Source organism: Eulemur rufifrons, chromosome 8, assembly GCF_041146395.1.
Source record: "Eulemur rufifrons isolate Redbay chromosome 8, OSU_ERuf_1, whole genome shotgun sequence".
NCBI classification, from domain to species: domain Eukaryota; kingdom Metazoa; phylum Chordata; class Mammalia; order Primates; family Lemuridae; genus Eulemur; species Eulemur rufifrons.
The window spans coordinates 21,281,951-21,308,501 of NC_090990.1; the positions used below are offsets into that span (position 1 = coordinate 21,281,951).

The 26,551-nt window shown below is 40.6% G+C and overlaps 1 protein-coding gene across 1 annotated transcript; it reads right to left on the reverse strand.

Annotated features, from left to right (window-relative positions):
• On the reverse strand, positions 1–26,460 carry SNRNP40 (small nuclear ribonucleoprotein U5 subunit 40). Its single transcript, XM_069477572.1, has 10 exons — positions 26,308–26,460; positions 24,102–24,231; positions 22,631–22,724; positions 21,600–21,765; positions 14,796–14,918; positions 10,316–10,436; positions 6,216–6,298; positions 5,226–5,287; positions 902–1,005; positions 1–120 (listed from the first exon to the last, which is right to left on the reverse strand). The coding sequence occupies exons 1-10, from the start codon at positions 26,449–26,451 to the stop codon at positions 71–73; spliced, it is 1,077 nt and encodes a 358-aa protein (XP_069333673.1). The 5' UTR covers positions 26,452–26,460; the 3' UTR covers positions 1–70.
• Between the last annotated feature and the right edge of the window lie 91 nt (positions 26,461–26,551).

The following is a 26,551-nucleotide window of genomic DNA, read 5'->3' on the forward strand; positions in this document are numbered from 1 at the left end:
ACACGTGACGCCACTTATGCAGTCTGAGGTCTCAAAGTCAAGCAGCCTTGTAGTCTTGCACCCCATATCTTCACTGAATCTCACCCATGTATAGTCTCTTGTCACTAGATGCTGAGAGAACTGAGGTAAAAAGAACAGAGAAGATAACTGGAAATAATGTAGGCTTAAGGAGACTTGGTGCTCAAGGGTTCTTATGTCAAGAGTCAATTTTGGTATAAAAGAGCAATTGGATTTAGCTTGAATTCCCCTCCTAAACGCCATCCACAGGAAATTGTAGCCTGGCTTTTCAATTCAAGCCCTCTCTGTCTGTGCTATGGGAAATACATTATTAGGCTCTAAATCCTTTTTTTTTGTTTGTTTCTTATTTTTACATCCATAAGCAAGAGAAAGGATCTAAGTCCTGATGTCCCTTATCAGTCAAACCCCAAGAAAAAGACCTTTCCAGTCATTCTAGAAGAGAGGAATCCATGCCTGTGCCAGTCATTTTGTAAATGCGCTTCTGCTTAGCCCTGGAGAAAGTTACATTTTCTCCTTAAATTCAACTCTTAAATTATTTGGTTTAGCTAGCCAAAAAGATTTTAGTTGAAATTTATATCTAAATATAAATTGTATTTGGGTAAAAGAAACATATTCTTTTACCCAAATACATCATTGAAGCATAGACTTCATGCAAGTAAACTCAAAAGAACTAGGAATAAATAGACTAACCAAGCTCCCTTAGAGAGGGAGAAGAAAATGAAACTTGCTCTTACTCTCACCACTTAAAACAACAAGTGATACCCACAAAGACTCTTTGAGTGGAAATTCACATAAAACAGATATCCACTTTTGCCTCTGTATTCCCAGGGCCCCTCCCGATACATTCCCGGTTTCTCTTTCCCCATAGTCAGGCCAGACTTACTGATCGGCTCTTCGGGGTGGAAAGCCACTTCATTGATGGAGCCAGCATGGCCAGGCAGCTTATACAATATTCTCCTGCTGGTGGTATCCCACACATACACAAACCTGCAAGGTATCATGAAGAGCAAGGGTAAAGCCTTCTAGAGCTAGGGGCAGGGCAAAGGCATGGCTTTTTATGGGAAATGGAACCAAGAACTATTTATTTACTTATTCTTAAAAGACAGGGTCTCACTATGTTGTCCAGGCTGGACTTGAACTCCTGGGTTCAAGCAATGCTCCTGCCTCAGCCTCTCAAGTAGCTGGGATTAGAAGCAATTATTTATTCACCCCATATTTACTGAACTGTGCTTTAGCTTTTAGAAACTAAGAGTTTGAATAATGACATGGACCCTGCCTGTGAGCAACTACGTAGAGAAATAAGAATAGCTAAAAATGTAAGTATCACTGTTTTTCAAACACAAGCTTCTGAAATGGGAAAGACCACAGAGAAGAAAAGAAATAGTTTTTCATATGGACTCCACACAAAAACCTTCTTTAAGGAGGCTCTAGTAGACTTAGTCTATAGTTAACCTCATAATCATCCGGGAATGTCTAAAAGGTAACCCAACTCATGGCATATTGGAAGCCTAGGTTGTAGATCCAGGTGAATTTCTTAGTATTGTATTCAAACAGAGCCCAAAGAAGGGATAGGAAGCTTCTGCTGTATAAACATTACCCAAATAGGAGGGAGGAGGGTGGAAAAAAAAAACAAAAACAAAACACATTACCCAAATAGTCACTTGAGCCCAATTTTCCACAGAATTAATAGGCAGAAAGAATACTGAAATCTAGAATGGGAAGGGGCAAACAGAAATCAGCTAGTCTAAAATTCTCACTCTATAGACAAGAAAACTAGGGTATAGTGACTTATCCAAGGTGACACAGTTCATCAGTGGCAGAACTAAAAATAGAACTCTTAATATATTCCAGTATTTTCCTTTCTCTTACCACTCTCAAATATCTTGGCCAAAATACAAAACAGTTCCTTTGACCCTGAACCTTGCCTGAGTCATTAAAGGGTAAAATAAAGAGTTATTGTCTTCATATAACCATGCAAAAGTAATCTGTCGGTAAACATAAAGGGCTGGTGGTTTTAAAGTAGGTATTAAAAATTATTTACATATATGTCCTGTTCAATCAGCAACTCACCAGTACTTGATTATAAAAAGGGTACAATTGCCAGTACTGGATTATAAAATTCCTAGTTCTGATCCAACATTATACTTTTGGTCTAAAATGCAAATAAACAGGAGCTTCTTAATTATACTGTTTGGTTTTCATGGGCTAGGCTCCACAGGAACTAAGTGAAAGTTCCAAGCGAGATGAAAGAGAAGCAGGAACCCCATCTGTCTAGACTCCTCGGCTCTGATACTCATGCCCTCCCTACTGTCTGCTTTCCTGCCATGCACAAATAACTGATCTTCATTAATCCAGCTAAGGGCAGTGTGGTGTAGTGAAAAAGTACAACTCTGGAGTCAGAAAGACCTGGGTTCAATTCTCAGAGCAACTATTTATTAGCTAAGTAAACTCAGACAATTATGTAACTTCTCTGAGCTTCTTTCCTTAGTTATAAGGATGGAAAAAATATTGATCTCACAGCTGTGTTGAGAAAAGTAATGAGATAATGTATGCAAAATGCCTGGCACATAAGATGTAATTATAGCTATTGTTGTTATGAGTACATTCATTATCAACACAGAATCTCATGAAGTCAAGAGATTGAATAAATCACTCTTGACTGAGAGACTGGCCAGTTCCCTGGAGTCCTTTACAAGACCATTGAGGGTTTTAAGTTTGAACATGAGGAGGCGATTTGTAAGTTAGAAAGGAAATTTGCCAAATCCAGCTGTAAAGCAGCTTTCTGAGAAGGAAGGATACATTTCCTAGGAACATAAAAGACAGCAGAACCCCAGATCTCCAAGGGTTTTACTTCAAGGCCTCAGTCTTGATGGCTGCCAATTAGATGCTAAATTTAGAAGGGTTCCTTGTCCTCTCCTTACTTTGGCTTGGCAACATTTGGCAGGAACCAGGTTCCTTATGTAATGGAGCTGCTTGTTGACTTGGGGCTAATTGGCAAGGTGGCCTATCAAATCTGGCCAACCCCAGCAGGTAGAGACAGGCTTTCCTCAGGCCAGAGCCATGCTTCTACATATAAAGTTTAAAGCAACAGTGGAGACGGAAGGAGGAAAGAGAGGACATTACAAGTCAGAAAGGGCCAATGTCAGAAGCAAACTGCTCATCAGAAAACACACTTAACTCAAATATAATTTGAAAGCCTAATTAGAAAGGAAAGATAAATTATCTCTGCTGAAAATTATGTAAAAATACTTGCAATGGTTCTTACTGGAATGCAAGATACCTTAGCCTGTTTCTTAGGGTCTTTAGTAACCTGAAAACTGAAAATCTCCTAGATTCCCTATTCAAGGCAGCTTTCTTCTAAACCTGCAGTCCCCAACCCCTGGGCCACGGAATAGCAGTGGGCTCTTAGCACAGCAGGAGGCGAGAGGCTTTCTCTGTATTTACAGTCACACCCCATCACTTGCTGAGCTCCCTCTTCCCCCACCCTCTCACTCTGAGGAAAAACTGCTTTCCATGAAACCAGTCTCTGGTGCCAAAAAGGTTGGGGACTGCTGTTCTAAACCACCTGGGACTCAAATCATCAATGTGACACAGTTTCACCTGGACTCTTTCTTTTTCCTCCAGAAAATACCTGAATACTCATCCACTTTTCCTGATATTAAACTTGTCAGGAAAAAAAAAATAGACTCTAGAATTTAAGTGTATTCAGTATTATTCACAAATAGAAAGGTGCAGGAAGACCACAGTGAAACTCCTGTATGGCAGTGCCAGGTCCCCAAATAGTGGAAAACCTTGGAATATGCTGAAAAGTCTGGGATAGTCCAGGAAAGGCTTCCCATTTATAGGACGGTGCTTGTTTCAGTAGGGTAGGAGGACAATCTCTAATGGGAAGAAGAATGGATGGGGTTAAACTAAAAAGGGTCCAGGCATCTCCCAATGGGAACTAAATCCACAATTCGCCATCAGAGGGTCTCACCATTCTTTACCAGCCCACATTTGCAGCCGATAAGCCGTGACACCTGAATACCCCTAATTAATCTCTGATTCATTCCTAAGTACAGGTCACCACAGACATACCAAATACAACAAATAGTAACTAGTAGAAGAATTCTCTCCTTTCTGCTTCTCATTTAGCACATAAATGCCTGAGACAGTTTAGATTCACATTTCATAAAGCCTCAGTCTATTAATTCAGCACAGGGGTGGAACTACCTGGTCCACATGATGCTATACTCCTCACCTAAGCAATTATCCCACTTCCTCTAACCCAGATCCAGTTCTGAATCATCCTCAACACAGGCAGCCATTACTAACAGCTCAGCTGATATGTAGGGTAAAATCTGACTGCCATCCTTGAGCTAGAATTCATTCATGTAATATTCACTAAGTGCTTGGAACGGCTCAAGCACTGACAAGCACTGCTCTGGGTTCACAGAGATGACTAAGGCTTATTCCCTGATCTCTAGGAGCAAATAATTTAGTGATCCACTATGTTTGTCTCACTGTAATACCTAATAAATGCTAATAAAGATGAGATGTATAAAGTGTGACTACAGCACAAAGTACAATTAAACTCCAGAGGTGAGGGCAAGAGAGAGAGAGAAAGAGAAAGAGAGAGGGAAGGCCAGGGAAAGTTTACAGATAACATAGAGGTGGTTACTAAAGCGATATGGAAGTTTGGATAGTGGAGAAGAGGGAACATGAGAGAGAACTTGGAAGTGAGAATGTACAATGGAGGTTAGAATAGGGGCATTCCATGTGAGAAGCACTGTGATGATGGTGGGGGAGGTGAGCACAAATATGTACTCATTTTTTTTTCTTATTTTTTTATAATTTTTTTCTCTCTCTTTTTTTCCCAGTCATGCACTTTGACTTTACTCAATATGTATTCAAATGAACTGAAGCATGGCAGAAAAATCTGATTAAGGGAGACTAGAGATAGATTATTGAGTTTAAATTTTATTTTGATGGCAAAGGGAATCGAAGAGTCAAAAAAATTGTTGACCCTCCAGGTCTAAAATGTATCCAAAGAGGTTAGAAATGATGTGTTTATCTAACATGGATTTTAAACCATACTGCACGCAGCTTCATCTCTGAGCATAGCTGTAACTGTTTGCACTGGCTCCGTATCTACATTTCATGGATTAAACATGAGAAGATACCTGCATAGCTACATCATTCTTTACCTCACACCCAGTAATCCTTACCTGTCAGCTGAGCCAGCTGCTATTTTGCTTCCATCAGGTGACCAAGAACATCTCAGAAGATTCTACAATGATAAGTATAAATCCACTGAATAGTAACACACCGAATTCCTCACTGCTAGACTACAGAATCACTGACTTTAAGTTTCCTAAGTAGAGTTTTAATTATTTTCCCCAGAAAGATGATCAGTAATTACCTTATATATTCTGTGGACCCAAACAGCATACTTTGTTATTTTATACCATACAGAAACTGTAGAAAATGCTTAATTTACAGTTAATTAGATTGAACCTGGCAACAAAATTTTGTTCTTCCTATAAATGGAGGCTCCCTTTGCTCCATTTATCTTGATCCTCATTAAATTTTTTTTTCTATTTATCTTGAAAAAAAATAAAAACCAAACCCAACAAAAAATAAGATGTGATTTATAAAGTGAAACTGAATCTCAACAAGCTCTCAAAAAAACCCCATTAATCTCTATTAACAAATTCTCTGAAGGGAAAAGCTGCTTTAACAGAGCTGACCTGAAAATTTGAGGATTTGAAAAAAATGCTTCTCTCAGAACTTGGGCTGTGGTGCTTACTAAAGGGAGAGATGTATTCTCAGGGCTCTAACACCTGGTTCCTCAGGAGGCACTGGGGAGGGAGACCATCTGGATAACAGCAAAGGGAACCTAGGTTCCATATGGAACACTGATCTAAGAGGGTGAAGTTCCCAAGTAATGAAAAGGCTGGGAGTATCCTGTTGAGGGTGGACTGAAGTGAGAAGTCCTCAGTATGAGGGGTGGCCCCATTGTTATTGGGCTATATGACTGCTTTCTCCCCTACACCTCTATTACTTTGATTTCTGGAACAGAACAGTTTTGATGAAGAACAGTGTTACTGAAATGCAGTCCATTCTTAGTAGAGCTACTGCTCTCTAACCTTAGCACGATTTTAAATGCTTCTTTAAATTAGACAGACAGTAAAACTCTTTTGCCATGCAGAACTCACCTTTTCAAAGTTGTGCACATTTCCTTGAAATATCTTCACACACCTCTCCTTGGGGGCAAATGGCCGGACATCCCAGACACGAACTGCAAAACAAATCCAAAACCAACCAAATAACTATCAGCCAGAGGCTTCCTGAGCACCCAGCTGAGATTATTGTCAATGATAGATGATATCCTGGGTGGAGGAGGTCCAGTATGACACACTGCTACCTGTTAAGGCTCTTTTCTTTTTATAGCAGAAATGAAATGCATCCAAGTCCCATTAACTGGGGCTAGCTGAAGGGGCAGGAAAGAGAAATGTCAAATACACTGTTGGGGATTTGCAACAGAATGCAGTTGGGTGTGACACTAATTAAAAAAGAACATTTTGCAAAGGATTCTTCCAACAACTCAGAGTCACATTCAGCAAAGATGAGCGACAATCTAAATACCACAGACTCCTGGGACATTGAATCCATAATATAAAACCAAACTTCAAATATATCAAGAGAGCACTGTACCAGGAATTAGAAAAAGTAAACTTCGATTCTAATTCTAGCTCTGCTATATATATGGGTAACATCAGGTAAATAGTGAGATTGTTTTTGTCTTGGTTTTCCGCTCTGTAAAATGAGAAAATTATCTTTTTTTTGTAATTAATTTTTAAAATTCTAAACTATTATGGGTATATAATAGTTGTATATACTTATATACAGTACACCCAATTTTTTTTTTGAAACAGAGTCTCGGTCTGTCCCCCAGGCTAGAGAGCAGTGGCATGATCATAGCCAAAAGGATGATGGTGATGTTGTTGCCACCATCATCTAATACATAGTACTTACTTTTACGTCAGGTGTTATTCTCAGAGCTTTACATCATTAATTCGTTTAATCTTTACGACAACCTCTTGCAATTTTTTCTCGAGACAGAGTCTTGTTCTGTCCCCTCGGCTAGAGTGCCGTGGTGTCAGCCTACCTCACTGCAACCTCAAACTCCTGGGCTCACGTGATCTTCCTCCCTCAGCCTCCCGAGTAGCTGGGACTACAGGTACATGCCATCATGCCCAGCTAATTTTTTTATTAATATCTTTTGTAGAGACAGAGTCTTGCTATTGCCCAGGCTGATCCCAGACTTTTAGCCTCAAGTGATCCTCCTGCCTTGGCCTTCCAAAGCGCTGGGATTACAGGTGTGAGCCATCACACCTGGTCTATATGTGATATTTTAGGCTGGGCGCGGTGGCTCACGCCTGTAACCCTAGCACTCTGGGAGGCCTAGGCGGGAGGATTGTTTGAGCTCAGGAGTTCGAGATCAGCCTGAGCAAGAACGAGATCCCGTCTCTACTAAAACTAGAAAGAAATTATATAAACAGGTAAAAACATATACAGAAAAATTAGCTGGGCATGGTGGCGCATGCCTGTAGTCCTAGCTACTCAGGAAGCTGAGGCAGGAGGCTTGCTTAAGCCCAGGAGTTTGAGGTTGCTGTGAGCTAGGCTGATGCCACGGCGCTCTAGCCGGGGCAACAGAGTGAGACTCTGTCTCAAAAAAATAAATAAATAAAGACTAATTAAAACTATATGTGATGTTTTGATATAGGAAGATAATGTAATAATCAGATGAGGGTAACTGGGTATCTATCACCTCAAGTATTTATCATTTCTTTGTGTTAGGAACATTCTAATTCAATTCTTTTAGTTATTTCAAAATATACCATAATTACCTGTTCTTTTTTTATAGAACTATTTTAAGAATCAAATGAAATGATGTATGTGAAAAGGTTCTAAAAATTGGAGGCAATAAAGAAAAATAAAGAATCTATAATTTTATTATGCAGCCATAGCAAAAAATTCCTCTATCATCTAATTACTTTTTTCTTATTATTGTTTTAATTAATTAATTATTTATTTTTGAGACAGAGTCTTACTCTGTTGCCTGGGCTAGAGTGTTATGGCGTCAGCCTAGCTCACAGCAACCTCAAACTCCTGGGCTCAAGCGATCCTCCTGCCTCAGCCTCCCGAATAGCTGGGACTATAGGCATGCACCACCATGCCTGGCTAATTTTTTTATATTTTTAGTTGCCTGGCTAATTTCTTTCTATTTATAGTACAGACGGGGTCTTGCTCTTACTGAGGCTGGTCTGGAACTCCTGACCTCAAGCGATCCTCCTGCCTCTGCCTCCCAGAGTGCTAGGATTACAGGCATGAGCCATTGCGCCTGGCCTCTTGCTATTATTTTAATAATCATTTAGAGAACCTCATTGTTCCTCACTATAAAGAATGCTAGAATTAGCCAGGTTCAGTGGCATGCTGCTATAATCCCATCTACTTGGGATGCTGAGGTGGTAAGTTTGCTTGAGCCCAGGAGTTTGAGACAAGTCTGGGCAACAAAGTGGGATTAGAGTGAGACTCTAATTAAAAAAAAAAAAAAAAAAAGAGCTAGAATCAATGGTAAATCCACTGAAATCAGGATATGTGTATAAACATCTACTGTAAGCAGTAGCTACAACCACTGTAACCGAAGCTATATCTTATAGCAGAATTTGAGTGATGTAATTTTGAGTGTGAAAAAACACCAACCCTTGGAGTCACATAGGCAAAAAAGGCAAAGCTATGCATGAAAGTTTGCTATGAAGATGAGAATACATTCAAAAGGTAAACATGACCATTCAATAAATATTTATTATCAGATATAATTTTTATTACAAAAAGTCAGTGAATGCATTTTAGTTCCTGACAAGCCTATGAACTGTATACCAGGGCATTTCCAAACTCTCCCAATACTGAGCATATAATCCAGCAAGTCTCCTGCTTTTTTTGCTATAGTAAACCCATTCTCCCACTCTACAACTCAGAACAAGCAAAGAGAAAGGGCAAGAGTTCTTGTTTGTGTAAATCTAGAATGTTGAGATGTTTTAATGAGAAGACACACACCAATGCTTTCAGAGTGGGGAGGGAAGATATATAGGTTAGAAAGAATACAACAGGTCTATTGATCACTCAAGCTTGGCACTCTCTGAAATAGTTAAGAAATGCCTTAAATGGCCGGGCGTGGTGGCTCACGCCTGTAATCCTAGCACTCTGGGAGGCCTAGGCGGGAGGATTGTTTGAGCTCAGGAGTTCAAGACCAGCCTGAGCAACAGCGAGACCCCGTCTCTACTAAAAATAGAAAGAAATTATATGGACAGGTAAAAATATATAGAGAAAAATTAGCCGGGCATGGTGGCGCATGCCTGTAGTCCCAGCTACTCGGGAGGCTGAGGCAGGAGGATTGCTTAAGCCCAGGAGTTTGAGGTTGCTGTGAGCTAGGCTGATGCCATGGCACTCTAGCCTGGGCAACAGAGTGAGACTCTGTCTCAAAAAAAAAAAAAAAAAAAAGGAATGCCTTAAATGGACCTCTAGACTCATTTCTTTCTTGTTAAACTAATCACCTAGAGTTTCTTCTATCCTGCTCGGATTAACGGCATACCAGAGGCAAAATGGGCCTTAAAGGTAAAGTCTCTTTTTTTTTTTTTTTTTGAGACAGAGTCTCACTTTGTTGCCCCGGCTAGAGTGAGTGCCGTGGCGTCAGCCTAGCTCACAGCAACCTCAAACTCCTGGGCTCAAGGGATCCTCCTGTCTCAGCCTCCCGAGTAGTTGGGATTACAGGCATGCACCACCATGCCCGGCTAATTTTTTCTGTATATATTTTTAGCTGTCCATATAATTTCTTTCTATTTTTTAGTAGAGACGGGGGTCTCGCTCTTGCTCAGGCTGGTCTCGAACTCCTGAGCTCAAACGATCTGCCCACCTCGGCCTCCCAGAGTGCTAGGATTACAGGCGTGAGCTACCACGCCCGGCCAAAAGTCTCTTATTAATGTAAAAACCGATGCTCAGAGAGAAGAAATGCTGTGTGCAAAGTTGCTCAGAGACTAGATGGCAGATTTCAGACTAGAGTTCTAGATTCTTGACTATCTCGTCTAAACCTTTCCCATTACATCTTTTAATTGCCTGGTGGAATCTGTGAGCCATCCTCAATTTTTTCCTTGGACCCTCATTTATCCCAGTACACATTTCTAGCACCCAATGCCAACTTTCTTTAGGGTCCACAGTGACTGGGCACTGGGAGAGCTTTCCTCTCCAAAGTTACCTGTATTGTCCATTGCATTGGACAAGAGATAAGAGCCTTCAGAACTTAAACTCAGGCCAGTCACAGAATCTGCATGGCCTCTCATGGTGTAAGTCAGCTTGTTTTGGCGCAGGTCCCAAACCTGCAAAAACAAAAAGGTGTTCCCAGAAATCAAATTGGTAACAGCAGAGAAACAGAATTATTCAAGAGTTAATTGCCCAGAGATAGATACTGGTATCCCTTCTGAAACTGGCTTTCTGAGCCAAGTATTATTTTACCACAAGATACAGAATTTCTGTCAAAGAGGGAAAAAACTCATGTTTTTCTAAAAAGGGAGTCAAAGTTACTATGTTGATCAGATGAATATAAACTGAGTGTCAAATATTAAGATAAAGTTCTAAACAAAAGATAATAGAATTCAGAGAGGTTATTTTCAAATCATAAAATGTATTAGGCATTAAAGAAATAACTAAATAGCATTTAAAATGCTTAAATTGCGATTATTAGCTACTAAAAAATTATTACAACTACATAAAAATGAGTAAACATTTGAAAAAGGCATGTAAAACGTGTATAACGAGACAATATGTAAAAATATATATGCTTAAAATTTTTCATTTAATGTCACAATATGTACACACACATAATATGCATATGTGTACAAGTATATACATAATAACTATAGAAAAGCATATTTATTAAAAGAAAATAAATTGCAGATTCACTATTGCACACGTAGGAAAGGTAAGGTAGGTAAGGTAAAGAGCTCAGCTGAAAATGACCTAAATGTCAAACAGGAAAAATAGATGGTTTATTAAGTTACAGCGGACAAGCACACTGCAACACTATGAGTTCTCACACAAGAGAGATAGCATGACAGAGTGGAGACTTCTCAGGGTCAGAATGAACCTGTCCCTGTCACTTAGGGTTATGTGTCATTGGGCTGCTAACCCTCTCTGAGACTGTTTCCTGGTTGGTAAAGACAGGGGTAACATTATCTACTTTTTATGCTTGTGGTAAGGATTACAAAAAAGAGTGCTTAGCATATGCTTGGCACATGGCAGGCCCTCAATAATTTGTACCTACTATTAAAGCAGTTCCTAAAAATAACTCTGAAGACCAAATGTAAAAGTATTTACATAATAAGCTATTAAGCAAAAAAGGAAAATACAAAAAGCATTTATATTTAGATAGACTGCAACTACATAAAATATATATTCAAGCTGACAGAAATAGTCTGGATGTCATATGGAAAAACAAGAGCAATTTTGTTAAGGTCATTGCTCTTATACAACATTTCCCTCAAATTTTATTTCATATTGTCATGTAGTTTTTCTATCCATTTTCTCAATCAGTAACTCTTTCATGTGTGGAGCCCAATACAAACGTTACACACAGTCATTTTTTGTGTCAAGATGTTTGCTGCCTCAGTAATCAGGAAAGCTTGAAATAGCTGACATTTTGTTCAAACTGTTTGTTACTCCTCCTCTTCAGTGAAGGCACTATTGAAATCTTTAGCTTTGTAACAATTAGGAGAGAGTGAATGCACTTTGTCACCCCTCATAGCACTTGTGTGCTATTTCCAGACTTTCCTCCTTAAGGCCTGTATACTCTGTTTGTGCAGGGCCAAAAAGTATCCAGGATGTGGCACAAAAAGAGTGAGTATGGCATTAATTTAAGCAAAACATTTTGCAAGCAGACTAATTAGCTGTTCAATGACAATTTGGACAACTGATTATTGGCAGCCACTGTTGGAGATTAAAAAACAAAACAAAACAAAAGATAGGCCAGGCACAGTGGCTCATGCTTGTAATCCTAGCATTCTGGGAGACTAAGACAGGAGAATGGTTTGAGACCAGGAGTTCAAGACCAGTCTGGGCAAAATAGCAAGATCCCATCTCTTAAAAAAAAAAAATAATTAGCTGGGCATGTTGGCTTGTGCCCATAGTGCCAGCTACTTGGGAGGCTGAGGCAGGAGGATCACTTGAGTCCAGGAGTTTGAGGTTGTAGTGAGCTATGATGACGCCACTGTATTCTAGCCTGGGGGACAGAGTGAAAAAAAAAAAAAAAAAAAAAAAAGACATAGTCCCTGTTCTCAAGGAATGTTCAGTTTAGTAGAGAAAACAGACAATGAGAGGCCTATACAAGGTGCAGTAGCAAAGAGGGCAGAGGGATTAACTCTCTTGGGAACAGGGATGAGAGTGGGAAAGGGAAGCTTTCACAGAGAATAAAGCACTTTAGCAGGGTCTGGAAGAAGAAAAAGAGTTTTTTTCCACTGTAACAAAGTGGAAGGATATTTCCAGGAGAAGGTATGTGTGTGAAAGCAGAGGCATGAAAAAATTTCTGGACCACAGAGAACTAGGCACCAAGAGGCAGTAGATGATGCCTGAGAGGTAGGCAGAGGTTAGCTCACGAAAGGTTTTGAATGCCTGGCTTGGACTTTATCTCCCTCACTGTGGAGCTACAGAAGGGTTTAAAAGTAGGGGAATGAGGCCGGGCGCAGTGGCTCATTCCTGTAATCCTAGCACTCTGGGAGTCCAAGGTAGGAGAATCGCCTAACTCAGGAGTTTAAGACCAGCCTGAGCAAGAGAGAGACCCTGTCTCTACCAAAAGTAGAAAAAATTAACTGGTCTGGTGGCGCACACCTGTAGTCCCATCTACTCAGGAGGCTGAAGCAAGAGGATTGCTTGAGCCCAGGAGTTTGAGGTTGCTATGAGCTGTGAAGACACCACTGCACTCTACCTGGCGCAACAGAGCAAGACTCTGCCTATAATAAATGAATGAATGAATGAATGTGAGTATAAGCATGCTTCAGATTTTGGATATAGGCTGCCTGATTGTTTTCTGGCAGCAGCAGTTAGCACAATATTTGAAATCAGCTTGCTTTAGGTTTTTGTTTTTATTTTTGTTGCTGTTTAACAACAGCCACTGCGCCCCACCCAAACTCTGGGTTTTGCATTGAGGTTCCATTAGTTTTTAGCTATGGAACGCTGGGATAAGTTGTTGTATCTTCTTTGGCTCAGTTTCTTCATCTATAAATGGCAATAATAGTATTTATTAATATTTCATGAGGTTGGCTGGACACGGTGGTTCACATCTATAATCTTAGCACTCTGGAAGGCCGAGGTGGGAGGATGGCTTGAGGTCAGGAGTTCCAGACCAGGCTGAACAAGAGCAAGACCCCATCTCTACTAAAAATAGAAAATATTAGCCAGGCATGGTGATGTGTGCCTGTAGTCCCAGGTACACAGGAGGCTGAGGCAGGAGGATTGCTTGAGCCCGGAAGTTTGAGGTTGCAGTGAGTCAGGCTGACACCATGGCACTCTAGCCTGGGGGACAGAGGAAGACTCTGCCTCAAGAAAAACAAAAATTGCAAGAGGCTGTCGTAAAGATTCAATGATTTAATGATGTAAAGCTCTGAGAATGACACCTGCCATAAAAGTAAGCACTACGTATTAGATAATGATCACAACATCACCATCATCCTTTTTCAAGAAATTTGGCTGTAAAAGAGAAGACTCACAGGGCAATGTCAAGAGAAGATGTGGAATTGAAGGAAGATTCCCCCTCCTGCCACAGAAAAGAGACCTAAGCGTGATGAAATGTAGATGAGAAGTAGAAAAGCAGAAGAGAAGAGGTTAAAAGAAGGGAAGAAGGATTGAAACACTTCCATTTAAAGGAAGTGTCTAAAGGACTACCTTTAGACACAAGCAAGAACATTCCATCCATAGTAACAGCAGAGGAGGCAAGGAGGGACGGGAATACAGTACAATTTCTAGGTTGGGACAACACAGGAAGTTGAGTGTTTATCTGACAGTTACTATTCTCACGACAAGGCAGAAGATAATGCCAAAGTCTTTGAGATTCTTAAGGAAAGCACTAAGTAAAGGTAGATACGAATTTTGTAGTCCCCAAATAACACTTCACTTTTACTGGCACTTGCTACATCTAGGAACTCTGCTAGGTGCTCTAATGCATTAGGCTCATTTAATCCCCATAACAACCCTATGAGGTAGATGCTATTGTTGTTGTTACCACCCTCACCGTTCACAGGAGAAAACAGAGGTTTCAAGAAGTTAAAGAACTCACTTGAAGTCATAAAACTAGAAAATGTTGGAACCGGGATTAGAACCCAAGTCAATTACTTGAAAGCTTGAGCTACACTGTACTGCCATATGGTTGGTAATATCTTTACCTCTTTCTCTATTATCATTACTGTCTCTAATTCTTAGAGAAACATACACAGTCCCCTATCCAGGGACTTCAGACTTCACATTAACTGCCTGGTTCTTGACAGCACTTGAGCCGCAATGCAACCTTTGATTTAGGACATCAATGAGGATAGGAGAGAAAGAAAGTAAGTTCCAATAAATTCCAAGTTACTATCTTTCTTTTAGTTGGTATTAAATGCAAAGTTTTCACAATCTCTGAAATTTAAAAAGATTTGCTTCTATGAGTGGAGCTAGATGAAAGGGAACTATAACATAAACATCAAACATACCTTGATATCGTTGTCTATTCCACCAGAAATAATCTGATCACTTGTATCATTGAAGGTCACAGCTAACACCTGGTATGTGTTCTGAAATGTCTGAATGGCTGCTTTCTTCCGGATGTCCCAAAGCTGAAGCAGAGGAATAGGAGAATGTATCAGCAACATTACTCTAAGAAGTAACTGTACGGTATACTCCTAAATACAAGGAGTGTGGACACGAACACATGTCTAATTGGGAAGCTGTTCAGAAACTTTCCTGGATATCCTAATAAAACACATGGTGAGAAGTGACCACAATTTTGCCAAGGGATCTGAAGGTTGGTGAAACAAATCACTTTGGTTGTATTTCCAGAATCCTTTGTCAAAGTCTGAATTAACAATAGTTAACCAACATGCCCTAAAGGTGGAAGTCCGATACCTACTTAGTTTATATATTGTTAGGACAAGGGTATTAACATTGTTTTTCAAAATGTAGGTGCTGACTCATTAGAGGGCTGCAACCTGCATTTACAAAAATAGAAAGGGTACGTCAGTGAAAATGGCATAATAAGAAATGCCAAAAGCCTGTTTCTCCACAAAGTAGCGTATTAACTGGCAAAAAAACCCCACCAGAACCAATTGTCAGAACTCTAGAAACTAATCAAAAGTTTACAGCAACCAGCCAATCCCTTAATGAGGGGAAAAAACCCCACCCAAGTCCCAGTAAGAGTGCTTCATAGTGTTTTAACCTAGGCTGGCTCCATTCCCTGCTCAGTTAAGGGTTTGAAAACAGCCAACATTCCCAGCATAGTTTCCTAGTACTAGAGGAAACAGAATGGGGCTTATTCTTTATTCTCAACGAATTATAGTTGTTTATTTTTATCTGTCTGGTGGCTCCCTAAAGGATGAGCTTAAAGGGCTTGCATTTATTTTGCCCAATTTGGAACTTTCCTTCACAACATTTAAAGGCAAATGCATTGGCCTCTGCTGCCTGGGGCAAGGGATAACAGTTGGGGCAAATAATATTAATGGACAAAAAAAAACCTTGAGATGAAAGGCTGGGGAAAGAAACAATTTAAGGAATAAGCTTTGAAAAGCTCTGACACATTCCTGAGAATCTAGAAGGCCACTTGCATACCCAGGGCTGCACACATGCTTAGAAAAGACCTTAGTAAGCTCTCCAGTTGACGTGAAGGCTCTACACAAGCAGAAATAAAGGATAATGCAGAGTTGTAAGCTACATAACTGAGAGTTGAAGGCAGCCTCCAACATAACACAGAGACAATTTGCAAAGACTGAGTGAGGTTTTTTGTTGTTCTTCTAGGTGATTAAAAAAATCTCTTGTCAATCATCAGCTGACCATTAAGCTAATGGAACAAGAATTCAGGTTGTCCTACACAGGATAAAGAATACAGACTTTAGGCCAGGCATGGTGGCTCACGCCTGTAATCCTAGCACTCTGGGTGGCCGAGGCGGGTGGATTGTTTGAGCTCAGGAGTTCGAGACCAGCCTGAGCAAGAGCGAGACCCCTTGTCTACTAAAAAAAATAGAAAGAAATTATCTGGACAACTAAAAATATACAGAAAAAATTAGTTGGGCATGGTGGCGCATGCCTTTAGTCCCAGCTACTAGGGAGACTGAGGCAGGAGGATCACTTGAGCCCGGGAGTTTGAGGTTGCTGTGAACTAGGCTGATGCCATGGCACTCTAGCTTGGGCAACAGAGTGAAACTCTGTCTCAAAAAAAAAAGAATACAGACTTTACAAGATTAGTTCAAAAAGGCACTAAACACACACACACACACACACAACACGTGGCAACCACAGCTCTGAGGACTACCTAATCCCCAGAGTTGCCACATTATTTGTTTATTTATTTTTTGAGACAGAGTCTCACTCTGTCACCCGGGCTAGAGTGCTGTGGCATCAACCTAGCTCACGGCAACCTCAAACTCCTGGGCTCAAGCAATCCTACCACCTCAGCCTCCTGAGTAGCTGGGACTACCATGACCAGCTAATTTTTTCTGTATATTTTTAGTTGTTCAGATAATTTCTTTCTATTTTTTTTAGTAGACACGGGGTCTCACTCTTGCTCAGGCTGGTCTCAAACTCCTGAGCTCGAGCGATCCTCCCGCCTCAGCCTCTAAGAGTGCTAGGATTACAGGTGTGAGCCACCACGCTTGGCCCAGAGTTGCCATATTATAATGTCTAGTTTTCAACAAAAAATTATGAGGCATGCTAAGAAGCAAGAAAGTATGGCCCACATAGAAGGGAAAAAAAAAAGTCTTTTCAACAAATGGTGCTGGGACAACTGGATAAACACAAGCAAAAGGATAAAGGTAAGCCCCTACCTTAGATGATGTCCAAAAAAGAATCTAATCAAGAATATAAGAGCTAAAACTATAACAATTATTAGAAGATAGGGGACTTTATGACCTTGGATCTGGGAACGAATTGATATGATACCAAACCACAACGACAAAAGCAAAAATGATAAATTGGACTTTGAGAAAATTAAAAACTTTAGTACATCAAAAGATAGTATCAACAAAACAAAAATTACTTCCTCCACTGAAGTTGAAAAAAGTAGAAAAAAAAAAAGAGAGAGAATAAAAAGACAACTGATAGAGTAGGAGAAAATAGGCCAGGCGCAGTGGCTCACACCTATAATCCTAGCACTCTGGGAAGCCGAGGCGGGAGGATCACTCGAGGTCAGGAGTTCGAGACGAACCTAAGCAAGAGCGAGACCCCGTCTCTACTAAAAATAGAAAGAAATGATCTGCACAGCTAAAAATATATATAGAAAAAAAATTAGCGGGGCATGGTGGCACATGCCTGTAGTCCCAGCTACTCGGGAGGGTGAGGCAGAAGGATTGCTTGAACTCAGGAGTTTGAGGTTGCTGTGAGCTGCACTGACACCACAGCACTCTAGCCTGGGCAATAGGGAGAAACTCTGTCAAAAAAAAAAAAGAAGAGTAGGAGAAAATATTTACAAATCATGTATGTGATAAAGGTCTACCATTCATACTAAAGCACTCTTACTAATTCAACAACAAAAATACAAACAGCCCAATTAATAAATGGGCAAAGAACTTGAATAAACAGTTCTTAGATATAAAAATGGCCAATAACATGAAAAGACGCTTAACATCATGTCATTAAGGAAATGCAATCAAAAAATTAGATACCACTTCACATTCCTTAAGATAGCTACTAAAAACCTCAAACAAACAGAAACTAATTAGTATTGGTAAGGACATGGAGAAACTGGAACCCTCATGAATTGCTGGTGGGAATATAAAATGGTACAGCTGCTGTGGAAAAGTCTGGCTGTTCCTCAGAAAGTTAAATACAGAATTACTACATGACCCAGCAATCCCACTCCTAAGTGTATATAAAAGAGCAATGAAAACAAGAAATTGTTTATGTATGTTCACAATAGCATTAATCCTAATAGTTAAAGTAGGCTGGAAGCAGTGGCTCACGCCTGTAATCCTAGCACCTTGGAAGGCCGAGGTGGGCGGATTGTTTGAGCTCAGGAGTTTGAGACCAGCCTGAGCAAGAGCAAGACCCCATCTCTACTAAAAATAGAAAGAAATTAATCGAACAACTAAAAATATATAGAAAAAATTAGCCAGGCATGGTGGTGCATGCCTTAGTCCCAGCTACTCGGGAGACTGAGGCAGGAGGATTGCTTGAGCTCAGGAGTTTGAGGTTGCTGTGAGCTAGGCTGACGCTACGGTACTCTAGCCCGGGCAACAGAGTGAGACTCTGTCTCAAATTAAAAAAAAAAAAAAAGTCATAGGCTTAAATTCAGTCCTGTGGGTAACAAGTAGAGTCTGAGTAGGAGAACCTGTGCCAAGATGCCACTTCCTCCCAACTGTCATGGTTTAGGATGAAAAATAGTTTCTACTTTGTTCATGGAAACATGAACTAAAAATTAGTTTGTCACTCAGATAAATGGTCCAAAAAGATTACTTCACTCCTCTTCCCACAGGCCCAACACCACCCGCTTCCACAACCCCTATGGCTATAGAATCAAGTCCAAACCTCTTAGCTTGGAATTCAAGGGCTTAATAATTTGGCTCCAACATATTTTATAAGCCTTACTACAAACTACAATCTTCTTTTTGGAAACAGAGTCTTGCTTTGTTGCCCAGGCTGGAGTGCAGTGGCCTCATCATAGCTCACTGTAACCTCAAACTCCTGACCTCAAGCAATCCTCCTGCCTCAGCCTCCTGAGTAGGTGAAACCATAGGTGCGTACTACCATGCCTGGCTAATTTTTCTATTTTTAGTAGAGACAGGGTCTTGCTGTTGCTCAGGCTGGTCTCAAACTCCTCAGCTCAAGCAATCCTCCTGCTTTGGCCTATCAGAGTGCTGGGATTATAGGCATGAGCCACCACACCCGGCCCAAAATAGTCATCTTTAGGTAATGTGACACATTGCTCATTAAATTACCTTGAGTAATAAAGTTAAAATAACTATTTGAAACCATGTTTAATTAAAGGAAAAGAGAATCAAAAAACTAAAAGAAGATAGAAAGGACAGACATATATTTTCTTGCTACTATAAGTAGTTAAGGAGAGACAGAAAGATAAACATGAGGACAGAGACAAAAAAAGAAAAGACAAAATCAACGAAAGTGAGAGTAAAGGGAAAGGTAGAAATAAACAAGAGTAAGTTCCTAGATGTTTATTATAGCAGGCCCTGAATAATGTTTAACAAAATTCATTAGGGCATTTCCACCTTTCAGTACCTTTTGAAATGCCAATTAGCAAATTAGTTACTGTTAAGATGCTCTTAACAACTAAGTTGGAGCTCTAGGCTTAAAACCAGACCTAAATCACTGATTCCCCCAACCAAGCATCAAGGGGCCCCAACTGATTAGGCATAAAAAACCATTCAGGGCCGGGCGCGGTGGCTCACGCCTGTAATCCTAGCACTCTGGGAGGCCGAGGCGGGTGGATCGCTCAAGGTCAGGAGTTTGAGACCAGCCTGAGCAATGAGCAAGACCTCGTCTCTACTAAAAATAGAAAGAAATTATATGGCCAACTAAAATATATATAGAAAAAAAAAAATTAGCCGGGCATGGTGGCGCATGCCTGTAGTCCCAGCTACTCGGGAGGCTGAGGCAGTAGGATTGCTTAAGCCCAGGCGTTTGAGGTTGCTGTGAGCCAGGCTGACGCCACGGCACTCACTCTAGCCTGGGCAACAAAGCGACACTCTGTCTCAAAAAAAAAAAAAAAAAAAAAACAAAACCATTCAGCAGAAAATCATCTCAAAGCAGATAACCCAATATGTCAGTATCACCAGTTTCATTTAAAAAAAGTAAATTCATTTAAAAAACCAATAATCACAAGTTTAGTATGGTTTCTCAGATGTATTCCTTTGAAGTCCCTCCCTGTTTAATCATTAAAATACAACCCAGAATCCAAAATTAGTGCCAAAGAAAGAATAAAATGGTTGGTACCACAATGCAGCATTTCCTTGTGTGCCCCTGAGATTTATTTCTAGGCCTCATTTCCTTATTTGTAAAATGAGGATGCTGGACAAGGCCAGTGGCTCCCAAAATGTCAAACCTGCTACATCACAAATCATTTAAAGAACATGTTAAAAATTCTGATTCCTATTTCAGACCCACTGAACCAGAATCTTTGGGTTATTAACAGGTTCTTCAGGTGATTCTCTCTATAGACAGGTTGGAAACCATCAGATTGAATGATATTTAAGTTCCCATCCTGCTTTACACTAGAACCATTAACAGTTTTTTTGTTGTTGTTTGTTTGCTTTAAGAGACAGAGTTTTACTTTGTCATGCAGGCTGTACTGTAGTGGTGCGAGCTCACTGTAATCTCAAAATCCTGGGCTCAAGCGATCCTCCCACTTCAGTTTCCTGAGTAGCCAAGACTACAGGCATGTGCCACCATGCCCAGTTCATTGCAAATTTTTTGGGGTAGTGATGGGGTCTCGCTATGTTGCCCAGGCTGGTCTTGAACTCCTAGCCTCAAGGGTTCCTCCTGTCTCAGCCTCCCAAAGTGCTGGGATTAAATACCACGCCCGGCCCTGAGCATTTTATTTATTGTGTGTAATCTTATTTTTTGCTGTCTGCCTGTTTGTTGGTATACTCACAACAGCCTTGTAATACATGCTTATTACCATCACTGTTCTAAAGATTAAGAAACTCAGAAAAGTGAACTGCCCAATGTCACACAATTAATGGCTGAGCCAATGATCAAACCCACAGAGTCCATTTTATTTCAAGTAACAATTTATTCTATGGTTTTAATATTATTCTGTATAGTAATTAAAACACAGATTATTTTAAACAGGGAAAATTTTCAGGAGTCTGTTTTAATAAATGACTACTAAAATTAAGTTGTGCAGAGGAAGGTACAGCACAGGTGGAAAGGCAAAATTAGGTTCACCTTATGTCACCTCAGAAACTATAACACAGGCCGGGCGCGGTGGCTCACGCCTGTAATCCTAGCTCTCTGGGAGGCCGAGGTGGGCGGATCGTTTGAGCTCAGGAGTTCGAGACCAGCCTGAGCAAGAGCGAGACCCCATCTCTACTAAAAAAATAGAAAGAAATTATATGGACAGCTAAAAATATATACAGAAAAAATTAGCCGGGCATGGTGGTGCATGCCTGTAGTCCCAGCTACTCGGGAGGCTGAGACAGGAGGATCGCTTAAGCCCAGGAGTTTGAGGTTGCTGTGAGCTAGGCTGACGCCACGGCACTCACTCTAGCCTGGGCAACAGAGTGAGACTCTGTCTCAAAAAAAAAAAAAAAAAAAAAAAAAAAGAAACTATAACACAGACAGACAATACCCACCTTAACTGTACCATCATCGCTGCCAGTGCAGACAAGCTGGGGGCCCCTCCTGGCTGGATAACAGGAATTCACGAAGGAAGTATGTCCCTTTAGCCTTTTGACCCTCTCGCCTGTTTCACTATCCCACACTGCCACAGTTTTATCTGTGGATGCTGAGAAGAGCATACTAGGAAGAAGAAGAACAAAAAAGAAATAAGCAAACATGAACAATAACAATGTATCTTTCCTACTCGGCCAAAATGTGCCAAATTCTTCAAGATCACTGACCTGTTGTGCTCAGCCAGTTTGGTCCATGATGCTGGAATGCTTTACCCTAACCTACCAAAATTCTACTTGTGCTCTGGGCCCAGTTATAAGGTCTACCCTGTGAAGTCTGAAATTAATTAACTTGATATAACCAAATTTCCATATTATCTATAGATATTCTAAAATTTTATATTCATTAAAATAATGTTTATGATAACAGATGTTAGAAAAACAATTTTTTTTTTAATTGGGCAGCCCTCAGAACCAGAAGAGGTTCAGTGAACATTCTAAACAATATTCAGAGAAAAAAGGAGATGAGATCGTATATGTAATTCTAACAAATATGTAAAAACCTAAATAGTTTTTAGTAGAAAAAAGGTGTTAGAAAAATGTAAAATTAACAGTGATTACCTTTGGAGTGGTACGAATGTGGTCTTTTTTTTGCTCTTTCTGCTTCTTTGGGTTTCTCAAAATAAATTATTCTATTATGTTTATAATACAAATAGCTAACTTCTACATATAAAAATTACATTTTGCTTTATATCTTAAGAAAACAAATTTGTCTAGGCTGTTGAAATGTTAGATGACAGAGATGATATATTTGCCTACACAGACAATAAACACCCACTTGGGGTAACAGTGATAAGGATAATGAAGTGGCTACCCAAATGCAGTAGTTTTTGACAGCAGCATCTCTTCAAAGAGGAAACTCAAGGTTGAAAGGTGAAAGGATGCTAAGAACTAGTAAGAGAAGCAGTTGTCATTCCGTTATGCAGGATACTCACCTGCCGTCCGTGTTATAATGCAGTTCCATCACTGCTCCACTGTGTCCCTTCAATGTGGCATAGTTATCACAGTCACCATAGACATTCCACAACACTGTTAGGGAGACAGGTGTTCTGTGAGCATTACCAGGCAAACGAAAACTCATTACTGGCTGTGGAAAGGGTACTTAGGAATTTACCAGAACAATGGTTCTCAAATTATTCTCCCTTGGAACACTACTGGTTGTACCAAGTGGACTAATTTTCCTGACACAAAAATAAAAATAATGGCAATATTTTTACAATTCATAAGGTAAAAAAAATTGATGGGTATAATTTCTTAAAATCTTAATTTTTTTTCTTGTGTAATTTAAAAAGAGTTGGCACCTACTACTACTTGTCTGCACTAGGTTTGTAAGCAGACTACAAAATGATGGCACTTACAGAAACCTAGGAAGCCACAACTTAAACGTCACATGGCAATGACTTTATACTACATTTATTCATTCCACATGTACTAAGAAACTACTACCTGCCAGGTGCTGGGATAAATGAGTAGACACAGTTCCTATTTGCAGGGAAGATGGTCTAGCAAACAGTGAAGTCTGATAAGCGTTATTAAGGATCACTTATATATATATATAAGGTGTACATATAGACAATAGTTATTTTTCTGCTGAGAAAACTATAGTTCGTTTGATGAAATTAATAACTCATATATATTCTGCAAAGATCTTTAAGCCTTCCAGATGCTTGGCCACTATAAGCTTAAGGATCATAGAGCTAGAACATCCAAATCAAAATGGGTACTGAAGACAGACAGCATCCATCTTGAGGTTCAGAGTTAACAGAGAAGAGCCAAAGAATTCATTTCATCTCATAACCAGCAAATGAAACTAGAAGAAAGAAAAGTCAGAAGCTTCTGTTAGTTCCTCTCTTGCTTTTTCTCATGACTCTCCCAAAACAACTTTTTCTACTTACTTCTCAAAAATGAGTATTCCTGACTTACATAGCCGAGACTCTGGTAGCAGATCCTAACAAGGTACAGGTAGATTATTTAAGTGAGTTACCATTTTAGGATCCCCTTCTTCCCTCCCATATGTTAGGATCCTGGGAGTGGATCAAGAGGAGGATCTCATACTTTTGGGAAAAGAAAGGTTATCTCTCTCATTACTCTCACTAACCTTTTAAGCCTAGAATGCGAAGTGTCTTGCTAAACCAGCTCAAGATTTCCCTGCATGAGGAAGATTATTTTCAAACCAGAGCAACTCATGTTCCAATCAGTAAAATTCCTTCCTTCTGTATTTACTACAGACACCAAGTTCTACACCCAAAATCATTCAGCATTTTCATGTCCCAATTTTAGCATGTTAGCCATGTAGTTTGTTATGTTGGCAACTTAAAACTGGTAACTTCTGTGGCACCCAAGATTTTAAAAAATAATCATTATCTAGGAGAGAACAATTACTCCAGATTAAAAACTATGCCTTACATATCAGTCGGTCAAATCCTGCAGAGGCTAAGGTGGATCCATTGGGGTGAAACTTGCAGCAGTATACTTCTCCTTCATGTCCTGACAGCAGCATGATTGGGGCTTGAAGGGAGGAACACCTTGGAGGCCCCTAAACAAAAGAGAAGTACAGGGTAGCCACTGCATACAGGCAAAGGAGGCTGCAAAATTGGGGGGGTCGGGTGGGGTCTGGAGGAAAAAGATCATGGAAACAATGATTGAATTTCATTTGATTTAGGGAATGGCAGGTGTTCTCCATTCTCTAAATCTTATCTGCCTCCAATTTGACACTGTCCTCAACTTCCAGGATCTACTGTTATACCAACTCTTCTCCTCCCTCTCTCTTGCTCTTGTCTCACAACCAACGTTTGATTGGTCAAACTTGTTGAACTGATTTCTGCGTCAGGATTTTTATCCTTACAGTTGCCCGTGACAGGAATCCTTTCCCCCTAGATTTGGCTTCTTTCAAATATTCCCTCTTCAGAAAGTCTTACCTTGATCACTCAGAAATCAGTAAGCATCCCATCTACCCCCCTGTAGTGCATTAACTCCACTGTATTCCTCCATAGCACTTATTAGTATCTGACATTACCTTCTTCATGTACTTGCTTACATAGTTTGTCTTTTTCCCCAGGGAATTCACATTCTATGAGTGCAGGAACCCTGCCGACATCCTTCAACACTGTCGTCCCAGTTTCTGGCTCATTTACTGAATGACCGAACTGACCTTCCCAACAATCCTGCATGGTACAGACTATTGGGCAAAGTGGTTTTGATTAAGATCTTGGGCACTTAGTCTAGACTTGGGCAATTCATCTAAGCCTGGGCTTATATTCTTACTTGTCAAATAGGAAGAACAAGTATACTAACCACAATACCCAAATCTCTTCAGTAGTTTCCAGCTAATTCATTTATTCAGAAAAATGTTATGTATCGGGTATTGTTCTAGGCACTGGGGAAACAGCACTGAACAAAATAAACAATGGAGCTTGTATTTGAGTGGGAAACAGGGAGGGAGACAGAAAACATGCAAAATGGAGAAAAACAAAGGAGGAATGTGGGTTTCAGAATATGGGGTATTGCGATTTGAAATAGACTGGTCAGGAAAGCTCTCACTGAAAAAGTGATATTTGAGCAAAGGTTTGAAGGAGCTGAGTGTGTAAACCGTGTGGACATTTTGAAGAAGAGTATTCCAGCTGAGGGAGCAGCAAATGCAAAGGCCTGCAGGCAGGACCATGGAAAACAGTGACTGGAGCCAGGTGAGCAATGGAAAGTTGTTATATCATCTAGATAAAGGGAATAAAGGCCAAAAGATTATGAGAATTTTGGTTTTTACTCTGAAGTGGAAAGCCACCGGAAAGTTTCAACAGAGGGTTACGTGATCTCATGTTTAGAAGGATTCCTCTGGCTGCTGGATTGATAACAGACCTCAATACAAAACAGCAGCAAATGGAAGACCAGTTAGGGCCTCACTGCAATAATGCCAGGTGAAATAATAATGGTTTAGACCATGAGGTAGTGATAGAAATTCTGGATATACATTGAGACCGGTGCCAGCAGGATTTGCTGAAAGACTGGTTGAGGAGTCGAGAAGAGTTTGTTTTCCCATCTGCAAGATGGGCTAATACCAATTGCTAACTCTTACAATATTAATGGAGATTTCATATACAAAGCACTTAGTACAAGGCTCAATGCACGTTAGCTATTATTCAGTTATTAATGATACCAGTGCAGATAAATAAAGGGAAAAGCAACTTGCCCAAGTCCCAAAGCGAGCCAATATCATTCATTTCCCTTCTTCCTCCCTTCATTCATTCATCCACTCTACGAACTTTTCTAAAGGTTTATTCTATCCTAGATCCATGGAAGATTTAGGATGCGTGAGCCCGGTCTCGGTTTTGAGCCCAAAGTGCTTAACTCGAATTCTAGTGCTACCTCAGAGGGCAGACGAGAGGCTGAAAACCGGCGCCAAACCGGGAAATAAGTACTGAGCATCCGCAGGATATCGAGCGCTTTTATACTTAACCTGCTTTAACTCCAGGTTAAGTATTCTCGTTTCGCCCGGGCAATGCGGGAATGGGCCAGTGCCGGGTCATCTGTCTGATAAGCGCTCTGAGGGGAAAGGAAGATGAGCTGAGGGGAAAGGAAGATGAGCTGAAGGCCCAAGGCCGTCAGCTTCTCCACTTACCGCTTGCAGCAAAGCTCCCGGCGTCGCCTGCTGTTGCCCCGCTCCCGGGCCCGATCCCGCCGCTCCCAACAGCAACTCATGCCGCTGTCGCTTAACCGGGACCAGTGGCAACTCTGGGCCCTTGCGCTTCTGCTGTTCTATCATGGCGGTAACCGCTCTCTTCAGCGCCGCCACGGACCGCGCCGACACCCTCAGGCGCCACGCAATTGGTTCCGACTTAGTTCTTCCTCCATAACTTCCGGCT